This window comes from Gallinula chloropus (genome assembly GCF_964237585.1).
Source record: "Gallinula chloropus genome assembly, chromosome: 11".
Classification (NCBI taxonomy): domain Eukaryota; kingdom Metazoa; phylum Chordata; class Aves; order Gruiformes; family Rallidae; genus Gallinula; species Gallinula chloropus.
In genome coordinates this window covers 11739838-11756527 of record NC_140096.1, presented here as the reverse complement: position 1 = coordinate 11756527, position 16690 = coordinate 11739838, and the positions used below count along the sequence as shown (strand labels likewise).

The 16690-nt window shown below is 38.0% G+C and overlaps 1 protein-coding gene across 1 annotated transcript in view; it reads right to left on the bottom strand.

Annotated features, from left to right (window-relative positions):
- Window positions 1-16690, bottom strand: part of DACH2 (dachshund family transcription factor 2) — a gene marked incomplete at its 5' end in the record, with an annotated part of 277616 nt that overhangs the window by 83806 nt on the left and 177120 nt on the right. The window contains one exon of the mRNA XM_084269159.1: window positions 8817-8948. Within this exon, the coding sequence (XP_084125285.1) occupies window positions 8817-8948 (132 nt within the window). The remainder of the gene's footprint in view (window positions 1-8816; window positions 8949-16690) is intronic.

Sequence of the window (16690 nt, the reverse complement as noted above, 5' to 3'; positions counted from 1 at the left end):
ATGCCACGTTCCTCACCAGTAGCAGAAGCCTACTAGAATGTCTAAGATGGAATGAGTTTTCCTTTTAAAGAGCACTGCATCCAATCACTATCAGGCTTCATCCCTTCTACGCGAAGTCCTAAACTTGGTCCATTTCGCTAAGTAATGCTCCCTACAGTGCTACGGTGGTTCATGGGCCTGCCGGGAAACAGGAGATCTTGTCCTAATGAGGGACACTGGAGCAACCGGCTTTCCTTCAGCAGGTTGATACTGTCCACAAATATCTGCTCCTACTAACATGTGTGGAAATTATAACCAAGGGAAAGATATAGCCTTGGCTCTACAGTGGCCAAAATGATTTATGACATCAAGACCTAGTGAAGAAGTCTAATACTCTGAAGGGACTGTGGGAGCTCAGCCTGCACTCACGTGTTCTGTGCCCACTCCTAATTACTTCATTTATGACTGTAAAAGTGTTTTAACAGACAAAATTAATTATTTTGGATAATCCTTCTGAAATATGATATGCATTTTAATTGTAAGCACCCTGTCATTAATTAAAGTTCCCTACCTTTTGGTGCATTAATTCCAAGATCCTATCAGTGACAAAGCAACAATTATAGAAAGACTGTTTACTGAAATTAAAAATACAGTTAAAAGGTTAATGTACTCTTGTGATACAATTAAAGGACTGCTAAAATGTTTTCATTTGAGTTTTTACTAGACATTATTTTGCTACTCTTTAAAATCAATCTCTTTGTTCCAGGAACACATTTCCTGTCAATAAAATGAAAAATGATATAGATTTAGGAGGATAGTGGTCTCAGTGTAGCATCTCTCATATTATTATTCCAGTATCATCTGTTACAAAGTAAGACCAATTCCCACATCTAATTACAAACAGGATTTCAGAGTCATTAAACAAAATACATTTCCATTAGTGCTGCTGTAAGAAGATAGGGGAAAAAAAGGAAGATTAGTTCATGCTGCACCTCTGTTTTTCAAGCTTTGAAGATTTAGACCTCTGCACTCAGAGACCATAAATTTGTAAAGGATCTGAAAGGTGACAGACATGTGAAAGCTCTCAATTCTACACAGTTTAGCCATACCATTTGCATTTTGTCATTAGTTTATCTTTCGCTGCACTTAGTTCTAATAGTAGATATGGCAAGAATCTAGAGAGGTTGTTTATGATTACCCTGGGTGCACCCGGAGGTACTTCATTTGGTGTTCGGAAGGGTTTCTTAATAGATAAGAATCATGGTTTTCTATATTAAATGTATTCCAGCAAAAGTTAGCACATGATTGTAAGGAATTCTGTGGTGCTGAAAAAAACAAGAGGGGGGAGAAAAAAAAGAAAGAAAAAAAAAAAACCAAAGTACTTTCTATGCCCTGGAAAAAAGGAACAGCAGTCCTTTGACTTCAAATAAGACAACAGCCAAAATATACTGAGGAAGCAGATTGTGTGATATGTTTAACTTGTGAAATATAAACTTACAAGCATATATATTTTCCATTCATAAACATTTAGCAGCATCTAACTGTCATGAACCCATTTAGAATACACCCTTGAGAATTACCCACTCAAAAAATATTCACACAAATCAGACCTTAGACATTCAATAGAGCCTTTCTAAAAAGAAGTCTACAGAAGACAATACCTAAATATGCCTGATCTTTAAATAGTTTACATTAGCTTATGATGTTATACAAACATTGATTGATTCTACCATGTGTAAGGTAAGGATCACAAATCTGAAACTGAAATTATTCTCAAAGAAAAAGATGCCTCAGTTGGAGAAAAGCACAGAGAACTTTATTTTCGGAAGTTGTCTGAAGTTACAGTTCCTTTCTTAGTTTTTTAACTACAGCCAGTGCTACTTCCTAGTTCTCAGAGCTGGGTGTCAATCAAGTCAATCCAAAAGTGTAAATATTAGTCGATGAATCAACATTTATGTATGAATCATATAGATTCACTATGAGGTATTCATACTCACGTTTAAATAAGCATACTTGAAAAAGATAGTAAAAGCACTCACTTGAATTCAGTCAGTAACTGCCTAAGAATTTATCTAAAACGGGACCTTAAAATAGTGTGCAAATAAGAAACAAACTCACTACATTGAAAATGTGGTTCCCTAAGGCATCCTAAAATTCTTGGTATTAAATCATACCCAATGGGGTAACAGCAGAAACTAGCTCTCCAAAAAACCCTGATTTGCCCAAGAATTAGAGGCATGTGCACCTTGTTTCCAAACTTCACAAAGACCTGTTTTTTGGGATAATTGAAGGGATGCACGAAAGCCATGATGGTTGAGAAGAAACAGAATGCAGCAGAATACAAACAAGGTTCAAGCAAGCCAAACCAACAGCTTATTGCTTCCAGGCTCATGCTTGAGGAGCTGTATCTTAGAAAAAGAAAACAGCTGCGAGTCAGCCCTGAAGAACCTATGTCTCATCCAGGGGCTTCAGAAGTCTTGTTTCATTCAGACACACACTGTAACATGGCCCAGTCCTACTGCAGCATCCAACCTCTCCATAAAACCCATCCCAGACCAATGGGTTGAGCAGGAACTCTGAACTCATTTCTGATCTCCAAGAGATCTTTTAAGCTGTCTCTCTGCCTGACAGTGACTGTTCACTGCCTGGCCTGGTCCCATCAGCTGTGTAATACATGTCACACCATGAGCCGCAAACACAATACAACATGAACTGCATACTTCAGGGAAAAAGGCGCATCAAAAATGTGATGTCTTTCCTATCTAACCTGCCTATCCCAATGCTCAATCCATTTGTGTTTGATGGCCATGGACTAGCAGCTCACTGCACTTCAGCAAACACGGAGGTCCACTTAACCACTATGGGCTACCCTTAAATTCCATCTTGAAAAACACGTACCTTCATACTCACCACGGCCAATGCAGGTAAATGTCTAAAGAAATATCATAGGTGTCTCCAATTTTAGGATGAAATGTTTTAATAGATGTGGCTAGGCTTGGAGTCAACCTTAGTTTTTGGATGAGATGACACACAAAACATTAAATTCTCTTTTACTTCAGACTGTATATATTCCTCCTGGCAAAAGGACAGCTAAGGAAAATTAAATGTATGCTTCACTAGCTTTCAAAAGATTCTAATAATATTAATAGTAGTTTTGACTGGTTATAATTTTAAAGCAGCAATAATGTTTTGTGCTCTTTAAATAAAATTACCATCTTTGAAACAATAAATCTCTGCTCATGTAACACGAAAATACTTGCTTTAACAACATGAAAAATGACTTCACAAAGTCTGCAAGGCACTCAAGGATTAAAAAAAATCTGTTTTCTGGTCTTGTCATTTTTACCCTTACAATAACAGCCTCGGCATCCTGCTTTCTAGAATAAAAGACTTACCTCTTTAGACTTTTCAAGCACTTGAAAATTTTAAAAGAGAAAAACTAAAAAATGCTGACCGTGTAATAGCTGGGTATTCATGGTGGGTGGAGAACATGAAAGGTTACAATATGGATCTGTGCCTACGCGTTTCTTTTCAACTTGAGCAGCATCCTCCTGCTTCTGCTAACTCGGCAATCATACAGCTGACAGATTTCTGGGTTTTCTAAATAATGCATGGGATTTTCTTTTAACATGTCAGTGCAAAAGTATCAATTCTGCCCCTGTGTCGTTTGTGATGCTGATTTTCCTTGACAGCATTCCATTAAACCAATGAGTTTTTTCCCTCCTGATGGTTCCTTAAATATTCCTCTGAGTGATGTATTTGTGGTTTTTTAAACAGATTGTGAAGGATGTTTGCATTTATGAGAGAACTGCATGGCAGGTACTGAAGGGAAAAAGGATAAAAAGATAACACTTTTTCTTTTCTATGAAGAGCTTTTCCTCTGATCCTCGTATACCAAAAGCTTGGGTGTTTTTCCTTTCTTTTCTGCCTAACATAGCTCCTTGTCTGGAAATTAAGCAACAAGACTCTACATACAGAATAACATTTTGACTTCCTAAGGAAATACCACTGAAACACTTAGTACTGTTTGATATCTCTCCTGGGAAAGCAAAACACATTTATTAAATCATGCATGCTAACTCCAAAAGCCAACAGAAGGAAATAACTGCTTTATTCCTTGCACTGAGGTTTTCTACAGACAGGTACTGGCACGGATTGCTGTGCACCAATCCTTCTTTGCTTCTGCAGCTTAAAGGATGTTCAGGCATTATCACCAGTACTGCATTCGCCACCTATCCTCCATGTTCCAGTTCTATCACATACTCGTGCAAATCACCTGCCACCATGATATTAAAAAAAAGCTTTGATTTCACGTAAGTTTCAGATTTCCCTAGGCAATTATATGCTAATTTCCAGAATATGCTTCACCTAATATTAGTTTTGCATGATGATGAAACAGATGATCTTGATAAACACTTTGGTGCAACTGGAGAGGTTTAGTTTTGTTTATCTTATTTCTATGGAACTACAAAACTGATGACATGGTGGGGGCTCTAAGAGATACACACACACCCCCAGCACACCTGGCTTCAGCTGGCAGCTTCGAACTCTTGATCTTATCCATTTTCTGAAGAGAAATAAAAGGCTACATCACTCCTGGCACATGTTACTGGTTATGCTTTACAGCATGACTTGCCTTAGCTAGGGTAACCCTCTGGACCCCAGGCAATCCTCAGACGTTTGCACTGAGTGCCATCAACAAACTATATCATCTCCAAGGACTCACAGGGGACAGCTAAAAAGGAGGAATAGGATTATGAAAGACTTAAGGCCACTGGAAATTTGAGAATCCAAAGTGATGTAATTTCTCCCACTTCCAGACACCTATGTCCTCAACGACATGGTTCACTAAATTGATCCTTCTTTCCCAGATCCTACAAGAAGATGGAGACAGACACTAAGCCACAAGGAGCAGCTAGAGTAGATCTGCTGGACTTCAGGACCAGAGAACCTATAGTGCCAGATAAACGATGAGATTTTTCAACTGCCTGAGAAAGTTGCTTCAACACTTCATATGATGAGTAGGAAGGTGCAAAAAAATCTCTTTCTGTTCTGCAGAGAGAGTGGAAGGAGGACATTAATGTTCCAATGTATAACCACATTCTCCACAGCACCGTGAATTAATGTATTCCTTCAATTAGGAAACACATGCAAATTTTTTCATACTTTTTTTCTCCCCCAGTTTCACTATTGTGCCTTGCAACATATTTTTTAATAAGTCACTTAGAATATTCCCATACTGAACTCTACTGAGATTATCTGTAATGCCCCAGAACAGGAGGCAAGTAGAACCTCATGGCAAAGGCATAAGAGCTGAACTAGAAGGAAAAGTGGTACATTCACTTCCCACTTCCACAGATGCATTTGTAATACTTTTAGCACCTGTAACTTCCTAGAGGCCAGTATACTCTCTGAGGAATTCTAGTCCGTGATGCTGGCAGTTATGAGTTCAGATTTTAAATCGATACCATGAATTCTGGCTTCAGATACAGAATTTCTTGGAAAATTTTCCATCGTCGTAAGTGCATGGAGAGAAAGAAACTACAGAAGTGACATTCCAGGCATTAGTAAAGAAGCAAATCCAAAATTATTTCATACTGACTTCAACAGATGTAGATGGGGATTAAAATGTATATATATGACAAGGCATCCTCACCACTTTTTTATTACATTAATGGCCTGCGTATAACGACACACAAAATCTGACATAATGTTTCAGGATCTAATACTGATCAATTACATTTTTAATTCAAAAGAAACAACAGCAAAAGAGACTATTCCACTCATCTATCAGACTACAGGATGAGGAAGAAGGTGCACATACTAATGAGAAATATTTTAGTGGTGTTGGGACTTAACACGCGCCAAAGGAAGTCAATGTGTAACACTGATGGAAAAGACCCCAATCTTTACAGTGGGGGTTTTTTTTAAGTAAAACTGCAACCCTTCAAGCCTTTGTTACAGTAAAAGGAAAAAAAAAAATAATCAAAGGAAGCACAAGGTCCTCTGCTCTATATAACTATATTTCTGATTTGACAGCTACAATTATAATCATTCAGACATCTATTTCCCACAAACTCTCCACAGCCATAACCTTTAGTGATTAATTATAAAGTTCCAGGAGCAATAGTACACAGACTAATTTCCTAAAACAATAAAAGACAGAATTTCTCATTTGGAGCTAAATGAAACACGAACAGGTTGTTATTCATGCTGAAATCTAGATGCAGAGTCATGTTGCAGCCATTACAGAAGCTATTAAACACAACCTCAAATCAAAGAAACTGTAGGTCTCTCTCCTAAAATAAAATGTTCTTCTCACTTACGAGGCTTCCAACTCCTTTGCTCTGTTTCTTTCTACCTCTTCTTAGTAAAAAAAAATTTCAAAATTCAATTTTCTTTCTCATTTTGCATCCCCATTTTGTTTTTAATAGTCATTTAAGCTGTAAGAGTCTAGAGCAAAGCAAACATTTGGTAAAGGTCTCATGCACACCGAATTATCACAGTGAATCAAAGTTACAAAATGTAGATCAGCTTCCAAACAAGATGCCTGCCCTCTTCATGCCCTGCCTCAGTCTCCTATGAGGTTTTGATAGTGAATATTTGATAATTCCTCTGTTATTCTGTACAGTGAAATATATAGTCATGTTTTACATTTCTTTCAGTTTGGTCTTCCTTTTCAACTTATCCGGCTGTACCTGTTAAATGTACATCTTTAAAACAATCCTCCAATAGGGAATTCTGCATTGGGATTTTTAATATGTCTAGTAGTAATTCTTTTTCTTAAGGACTTCTCTGTCTGCAAGCAGCATTGGCACTCAATCCAGCAAATTTGCTCTTGGCAATTGTACTAATTTGGGCAACAAAAAGAAGAAAGAATTAAGAAAAGATCTTTACATAACTGACCCCTTACCCTTGTGCCCCACTGTAACTTCAACTTAAGTCAGTGGGAGTTTTTCCAAATATTTAAATTTGTATTGAGTCTGTTGGAGATCTCATTGAATTACTAAACCAGAGAGAACTTTCATTTACTATGCATGCTCTTGATGCATTGTTGAAAGGCTGGCGTCATAGTCCCCCCCCCGTCAACCAGGTACTGAGAATAATGACAATACTATTAATGTACTGTAGATTCTCCCCACAAAAGGATACAAATTTTGCCACATCAGGTAAGACACCAAGCCAGGAGCATTCAAATTAGCAAGCTTTTGTACAGCAGCTTTTAAAACCCCTAATACTAACCCTACATCTTTTCTGTATGAAGTTTCCTTGCTCTTCTGTAGGAATTCTCTCTTCAGTCATATTTCTCAGCATTTAGCAAAACTCTAATTAATTTGAACTATATGCAGACTATCTGAGTTACACAAGCTAAATATGCTTTTTCAGTGCTTTTTTTTCTGAATTCAATATGCACTAATTGATTAGGGTCTGAGAGGTGAATAAGAAACACATATCCTGCATAACAGAAAGCTGGGAAAGGGTTTAATGCATGAATTAGAAGCCAGATTTCTTCAATACAGATGAGTACACAAAATTAGCAAAAGGCAACACCACTTTTGGAAAGACTGCTTTGTGCATAATTTGTTATGAATTCAAAGTTATTCCTTTAGAAAATGAGTCTTAGACCTCCCAGCTGCTGCTTTATTGGTCTAATAAATTACCATTTTGACAGTACGATGCATTTACAGTATACACCATCCAAGTAAGCAAACTGATAGAACGGCTTCGTCTTTAGAGACGCAAGTGTGACTTCAGAGACGTGTGAAAGCTGATGGGAGATCTGAATGCAACCACGGAGCAGACAATGCCTCTGTTCTTAAATTGATAATGAAAACAAAGGATGCCTAAGTTTCCAAAAGGGTAAGAGTGCACTGTAGGATTGCCTAGGTAAAGGGAAGTGAGTACAAGTGAACCTGTCCTTATTGTAACAAGAATCTAGAAGCTTTCTCAGACAAAATGGCTCTATCTTATTTCTAGGTTCTCTGCATTATCCAAGTAAAAAAAATCTCTTCTATTCACCTCAAAAAAACCAGTAGGATAACAAAGAAGATATCTTCCTCAAATTACTAATTTCTGACTTAAACCATTTTCTTGTAGAGCTGGGCCTTGGGAAGCTTAGTTCAAAGACTATATTAATGCTTACAGTAGTATAGACTGAACATGTGCTCAGTATCAGTGCCTTCTACCCAAGGTTGTTCCAGCCAGGTAGGCCATAACAGACTGTTATCTTGACTGCTTCATAGCTGCAGTCTGCAAAGATCCATTCAAGGAAAGAACAAGATGCAGAAAAGCCAGGGAGTTGGTGATTTAGCATACCCTGCTTACCTTTCTCCAGTGAACTGTGGAACTCATTCCAACAACCTGGTGTCTTGGAAACTTTCCATCATTTACAGGAAAACTCTACTGCATTATTGCCAATACAGAAGTCTTTTGTTACTAAAAACATGTCTAAGGAACAGTTTAAAACATCTGTATTCCAACAGAGTAATAACAATTATTCGCTGGTATTTTCCCAAAACTTAATGAAGATGGCTGTTAGGAGGAAAACTGGAGGAAAACTGGAGGAAAACTGGAGGAAAACTGGAGGAAAACTGGAGGAAAACTGGAGGAAAACTGGAGGAAAACTGGAGGAAAACTGGAGGAAAACTGGAGGAAAACTGGAGGAAAACTGGAGGAAAACTGGAGGAAAACTGGAGGAACGGGTGCAGTAATTCTGACACTGGCAGTGCAAAGCTTACCAAATGAAAGAGCAGAATTTGAGAGAGGTATTTTGTTTCCCATGCACAAAACCAGGTACTAAGAGCTCCCCTGCAGCTCACATGCAAACCATTACTCACCTGCATTAGAATTGAGCTCTTCATTTTCTGATTCTGTTCCATTTTGACTTCCACTTCCATGAAGGCTATTCATTGCCATAAGTTTCATCTTCTGTAACTTCATAGCCTCTGCCATGGCGGCCGCTGTCAGACCTGGAAAGATATACAGGAGGAAAATGCAGCATCATACCAAAAAACACAAACCCCAAACCAGCTCCTTTCAGGGAAAGTAAGTCTCAAGAATTCAATGCACATTCTTAGTCCAGTTATGTAATGTTATTCTGAACACTAGTTTAAAGTTGAGTTATTTCAGCGTATCATTCTAAGGATTTTTTAAAATTCTTTCATGTTTCCTTCTCTTTTTACAAGCATAGCATAAAGAAATATTTAATGGTAACCCTTTTGATTATACTTTTAATTTCCTGTCTCTTTGATCATTTTGTCACTTTGATCGCTTTCTGCTTGACTTGTTTAGCTGCTACAAAATTTCCAAGTACACTAGTAAGATACAGCATTCCTTCATTTCAACAGTTCAAAGCCATGGAACAATAATGCTCTATTATTATATCGAAATATGATTTTGTAAATACTGCACTGGAAATCTCAGAGTACATCATGGGTAAATACAAATTCAATTCCTCCTTTAACATACCATTAAGACCAGCACAAATTTACAGAATTAAGGGGGTGTTAGCAGTAGAAGATTTTTAAATTTGAGAATTAATTGGGTTTTAGTCACTTAAAGAGAAGTAGTGGAGTAGTATCAGGCTAGGGGTTAGAAACATTACCATATTTTTATTATTTAGATTTCCATTATCTTTTTTTCTTTAGAGTAAATTTTAAAATTTTTATCCTTTTCTTTTGGTACAAGATCAGATCTGCTTCCAGACAGTAGCATTACTTTCCCTTTTGGCATGATATGACAGAAATTCATCCATCTCACAGGAAAATACAGGGGATAAGGCAATGTAACCAGAACGGCATCCATTCAGTTATGGATTAAATGGGCTTACTCTCCATCCCAATATAGTAGGACTTGCTTTTGCCAATTGCTAAAGAGCAAGCTAACTGCTTCCTATCGTCTATCTTTTAACTGACTGAACAACAGTTCCACAAAATCACTGGATTACGTTTACCAAAAAACCCATCATTTTTTGTTGGTGATGCATGTTGTATCAGCCCACAAAGATATCATACATCAAAACAGAATTAAATAATCTGCCGTTTCTGCAAAATACTGCTAAGCGATTAGATACTGATTAAACGGAACTAATAATTTTCACATCCTATACTGCCACACATCCATAAATTAAAACGCTTTCTTTTAAAAGCTGCTATGAATTTGACATGTAGATTAGCTCTGCTGCTCCTATAATAGGCTTCACAAAAGTTCTCATTATTTTAATATGACTTAAGTAAGCAAGCAAGCAATAGACTCCAACTGCGTGGAGGAAGGGTGTATATTGTCACGCATGGATACAGCAACCCTGTTAACTTCAGCGAAGATATCCCCAATTAACAGCAGTACACTGGAGATGACAGGTTACGAGACGGGAGTTACACAAGTTGCTCTTCTCTCCAGGTCGTCTGTCCTCCTCTTTCTGTCTTGCCTAAGAGCCCCATAGCATTCACAAAACCCAAGTGCCTACACACTCCTATATCCCCAAAGCAGATCTACATACACCAATTAGGGACTTGTTTTACTATTTTGTCACTGATACATGAAAAATGGTAGGGATTTCACTATTAATATACAATAAATACAAACACACAAAAATAAGTCCAGAAAATATTATCAACCATCTTGTCTTGTAGGTCATTTAATGCAGACCTCACTTCATACAGAAGATCACTATACTGTAACAATACTAATTTTTTATTTAAAAATATTATTTTTTCTAGCACTCTTTACAGTCCCTTTGCAAATGCTACAGGTGTTTTTATCAGGCAGGTTTAAAATCCTGATATTTTAACTCCTGTTTCTACATACTAACTGGCTGACAGCACTCACACCTAATGCATGTTCTTAAATGATACCACCATTCACACACTTACTGGAGGAGATGAAGTGGTCTATTTGCTTTTCTACTTTCTTTCTAGTGATAGGGAGTAGGATTGCTCTGAGTCAATTTTCAGGAAGTTAAAAAACCAGCATCAGCACAAGTCTTCTGAAGAAGATGATTTCAAGATTTCCAGGAACCTGTGTGATTTTCCTGCTGACCTGCAGATTTGTCTCATTATCCCAGCCTATTCCAAGTTTTGAGGCACAGACATCACTTAAAGCACGTGAGAACTTGTACACACTCTGTTTTATACTTCGAATCCATCTGTGAAGAATTCACATTCATTTTAAAGGTTAAAAAATATATAGAGTCTGAACATGGAGTTTTTAATCATGATATTGTATCATTTCTAGGTACCCAAATACATATAGATGAACCAATACCCCAGTAAATATTTTAATCTGGGTCAGTATTCATACAGATTCTTGATACTCTAAGTCATAAAACTACTTACTTGAAGTATAGAAGAGTAAAGAAACTGTTCATAAGGAGATAAACAGGGAATGGAAAATTAATTCAGACCAATAGTAAAATATTTTGAGAAAAGACAAGAGAAAAAATTATCCAGGGCACTGTATAAAACCACAACAAACAAACTAACCCAAAAATCTTCTACTGAACAGTTGTATTGGAAGCATAATGTAGGCAGAAAGGGCATCGATGAAGAAACACAGAAGAATAAACACAGTCCGCAAATCACCACGATGCCGCCTGCAGAAATTAAAGGTAATTATTGTCAGGCATTTTTGAGCTCCCTAACCAGACACAGCTGCCATAAGGACAACAGCCAAAAAACAGTGATGTATCAGAAATCTATGCTGTGCCATCTGCCACACCAAAGTCACTCGGTTTCAGCATTAAAAGTTTTAAGAGTAAAGCACAATCCTAACGCAGAAAGCACTACAGCCTGAAGATCCCTGGCAGCTGGGCATAAACCCAAAGTAGATATAACCAATGATATCTCCAGCTCATTCTCAGCACAGTCTTTGTACTCTCATGCACTCATTCCTCATTTCCTATTTGAACTGTGATAGTAGTGAAAGCCCAAGATTCTTACTGTACGAGGCACTTGAAAAACACTGTAGTAATTCTTCAGCATTTTGGAAAGCTAATAATACCTAGGTTAAAGCAAATGGTTTCAGCAGCAAGTGTGTGCTACTGACTGAAATGATGGAAGAAAACAGAGCAAATCGCCCATTGGCATAATCTTCAATTAAGGATACAGCTGCAGCTAATGTTACTAAAGCTACTATTTAACTATTAATAAAACTCCTTTCTGTAATTGACTCAGCTCAGGCTAGCTATGGCAAAGAGGGCTATTCTTCAACTGACTTATCTGAAGATCTACAAAGAGCTGAAGAATTATTTCTATGCCCCTGGATGAATCACAATCAGCAGCAGAATCTCACGTAGAGTACCTCACTTTGAAAAATGTACTTGAAAACTGCTGTAACGCATACATCTATCCCTCCACTTTCACCTTAAAAAAAAAAAGGACCACCGGGAAAAGCGACATGCTGGATTACACTGGATTACATACTTCAAAGCTCCTGCTTTTTTTTCTGTCCATTTGCACATTAAATTTCCCTTCCTTCAGTTATCTTCTGCCAGCTGTGATTAATCACTAAGCACTCAGGAAATAAACTATGTACCGCTTATTATCAAACATGTACAACCTTTACAATACTAACGACAACGACAAAAAAGCATGAGTGTCATCACAGCTGCAATGATTTGTTTTCAAAACGGCTAGAAACTGTGAGGCCAGTGGAACTAGCCCTGCTAATAGCAGCCCACAGCCCACCAGTTGCCTCAGCTGAAAGACAACAGCTCCTGGAAGAGCTGGTAGGGACCTTTCAGAGACACATCAGCGCTAATGCAGAAATCTCCAGCCATGTTCTGGGTCAGCTCTCTATATATGAATCTTGATTACAACTGCATAACAGATTGTGATGGTGCGCACTCAGGTACACCTGCATCGTGCATATGGCAAAACAACCAACTGCCATTAGTAATCTTCATTCTGTGATTTTAGTTTTGTCAGGACACTGTGTACTCTCCCTCTGACAAGTCTGCAGAACTCTGTTGTATGATACACACTCAGCTCGGAAATAACCCTTCAAGGGCAGACAACATTTTATGCTCAGGTTGCACCAAAGAAAATTCGGCAATTACATTCTGAGCCACAGTTACAGGATAGCTGAGCACCAACAGTTTCAAATGAAGGTCTTCGATACAAATTAGGACTGGAGCTTACTGGAGGCTTGGTAGCTGCTGGGAAGGCTGGACACACTGAACACCTTCTCTTCTTCTAAAGCCAAGGTACCTGTAGTACTCAAGAGGGTGTGAAGACAGAGAGGTTTCTCCACCCCTTGTCCACATCCTATTATAGTTAGCAATCAATTACTTACTTGACTGTCCCCTGCGCAGACAGGCAGACCACCGATGATTATGCCTCTATGAAGCCTCAGGAATTATTTCAACAAATTAAAGCATTTTTACTGCATGGTCCAAAGATCACAACTCCAAGGTCGTTTGGTGTGTATCCCCCTCCAGGCTAGTATCCCATTACGGGCCAGCCCACATGCTTCACTGAGCAGCGTCCAACAAGGAGACAATGTCCTGTAAACATCCCAATCTCCTGATTAGCCTTCTTGGAGCCATAAGAAACAACAACTCAATTACATCCCCGCACTGAAGTACCTACGGTGTCTTGCATGCAAAGGAATCCTCTATGTTTAACTAATGTCCAGTCATTGAAAATTTGATTTTGATGGTGAATACAAGGACTCTGAGCACTTTAAGGTGACCCCAAGTATCTGCTAATCTTATTCTCTAGCTACAGCTACTTTTTTCAGTTCCCTAATTAGTCAGACTGTGCCCCTCCTTTGTATTAGTTTGAAAGCTCTTCTGTCAAAACTGTGAACAAGTAAATTAACTAGAGGAGAACTATGAGTAATCAAATCTTGAGGTTTGCAATTAATTAAATGAAACGGTGAGTCAGTGAACTGAAGAATGGTCTTATATTAAAACAAAGCATTTAATTAAATTAACAGTCAACACATTGCAATTAATAATATTCAAAAGGAAAAACGAAAACCAGTTTAGCCTTGCCATATTATTTCAGTCTAACAGTCAAGCATTGTGCATTGGCTTGTTTGTTATTTGCATTCAAAGCTGCTATGGGTCAAGTATGATGTGCTAAAACAGGAATAATGAAACATCTGGTAGTATGAAATGTTAATATGAGATACCATATTGCAAACAGTGCAAACAATTCAAAAACATCCAATAAATTAGTCTTTGGAAGACTGAGAAGGATATGCTTTCTTTCCTATTTTCCTCAAAAGGGAAATGAATAAAAATAAATGCGTATAATGTGTTTCACCTTTTCAGAATGCCTGCAAGAATTTAGTGACTAATTTAAACATTTGCAGTAGAAGGTGGAAGCTTCACTGTACCTGAAACCAACAATCCTTGTTTAGTGATAAGCGGGTTGGTAAAACCCAGCTGCAAACCTGAAGGACGGTGAAACCGAATTCTTGATTAAGAACATGAAAAGACAAACACACAGATTTTATTACTGCTGAGTTTCTCCACCTCCGTAAAATGACTCAACTAAGAAGTGTAGGAGTTTTAGCTCTAGTGCACATTCTGTTTTCAATGGCTGTTCAAAGATACCCTGGCTACTATTTCAGAGAGGTCATAATAATCCATCAATGTGTAAGGGAAGAACTTGGTGAGTAATTGGCCACTGTAGGTAGGGGATGGGATTTCAGCATAAGCGTCACAGCTCAGAGCTTTATCATGGGCTAAACTCTGCAAGTATTCACCCCCAGACCTGGGAGGACACTTTTGAGTCCAGACTGAAATCCATGCTCCGTCCATTTGACATTGCCAACCCGCAATGTAGGCAATAGCCAGGAAATGTATTACAACAGCAGAGTTTCTTTCATCTGTTCCGAGACCTGCAGCCAGCCGTTCTGATATTACAACCATATTTTAAAAATATGTTCCTCTCACCTACCTTCCAACAGGGAGGCATCCCAAACAAAAAGTAATTTTTAGAGCACAAAATCGGTAAGTTATTTATACAGTATTTATCCTGCTACACATTCAAAGTGAAAGAAAAAATAAAGAATAGTTCTGTAAATATATTCAGTTAACAAAATTTAAGAGAATATTGAAGATCACCCTTAGCAAAACATTTCAGACAACAGTCAAAATTTTGACTCCCCTAATTTTTAAACACCACTGCTTCATCACAAGAAACTATACTATGGCTAAAGAACATTACTGACGAAAAAAAAAAAAAACCCAAACAAACATTATGTATATTTGCCAGGGATTATGAGAAATTAATCTTCCACAGAGAAGCTCCAGTCAGCTCTCTTCTGCAGTAAGTTGCCACAAAACCTTTGCTTGCGAGACTTTATTCTTTGCCTTCACACAGCCCCCTTATTCCCTACATAGCTTCCACTTCTGCAGCAGATAGATAGGGACAGACCTATGGATAGGTCTCTTCATCATACAACCTTGCTTCCCCCACAGGTCAATCGATTCTCTATCATCAACCAGGCAGTTATGCTGGGGAAAAAATGAGTATGTGATAATGTAATTTACAGACTTTGCCAAATGCTCAAGGGATCAGAATTAGGGTTGCACAAACGTTGCTGAATTTTTGACGGCTTGATTTTGCAATCCTAGTAATTTTTGTTTAACAGGATGTGCTTGCTCACCTTATTCTAATTCTAAAATATAATTTCATGCAAAAGTTCACATGAGCGTAAACATAATTAAAGCCTTTACACAATAAAACATCCCTGCCACTTCATGGAATGATTCACTGAGGTACCAGTTTGTCATTCTCCAATTTCACACATATTTAGGCAGTAGTAAAAGTACCGATACTTACAAGTTTGGGTGCACACTTAAAAAGACGGGGAGATTTTGCTTTCCAGATGCTTTCATCCCACACCTGCCTCTGCTCTTCAGTATTCTTACTGAAGTTATAACCTCTGTGTCTCGTATAGCCTAATCTTATCTTCCCTCATACCCACCTGCTTCCACCAAATCTCTGTATCTGAGATATTTTATATCCTTGATCCACACGAAGACATGACGACCAAAGATCTGTCAGACTTCTCGCCTAAACCCAAGGGGTTCGCTTCAAAGTATACAGAACTTTAATCCCAAATTTGTGCTTAAAGCTGTATTAACATGAGTGGTCATGTTCAAGCAGAAACACAGCAACACCCATCTACACATTTTAGATGGCTGACATATCCAACAAAGGTAGCCGGCATCTTAAGTCAACCAAAGTTGCAGCTTACCTTCTTGGGGGGAATGAGAAACATTGCAACTACAGAGAGCACTGAGAGGGTTACATTGTAGTTTTTTTCCTTCATTCTAACAGCATGTCTCATGAGAATTGATTAATTTTCTGACATTTTCTGCTCTTTTTTACAATCTATGCCATGAGAATGATCTGTCAAGGCTGTAATGCATAATACTTTTAGTATGCTGCACTACTATGACCTTTACCTTCTTCTGTATAGTTGATTGACTGACCACCCCACTTTTGATCTCCAGGTTTCAGAAGATGGAAACGTACATGAGCCAGATGCATCAGCCACTGAATTATTGTTGAAAAGATCACAATCACTTTATACAGATACTTTGTATGTTCTATTATCCACACCTGATGCAATTTTAGTCATGCCACTGAAAATTTTCAAGATAAAGCGAAAACTCTTAGGCAATTTAGTATACACAAGAAGTGTTTTCACACTCAAAAGAGTGACAAATTTCTTCACTGGGACTCAGATTTCA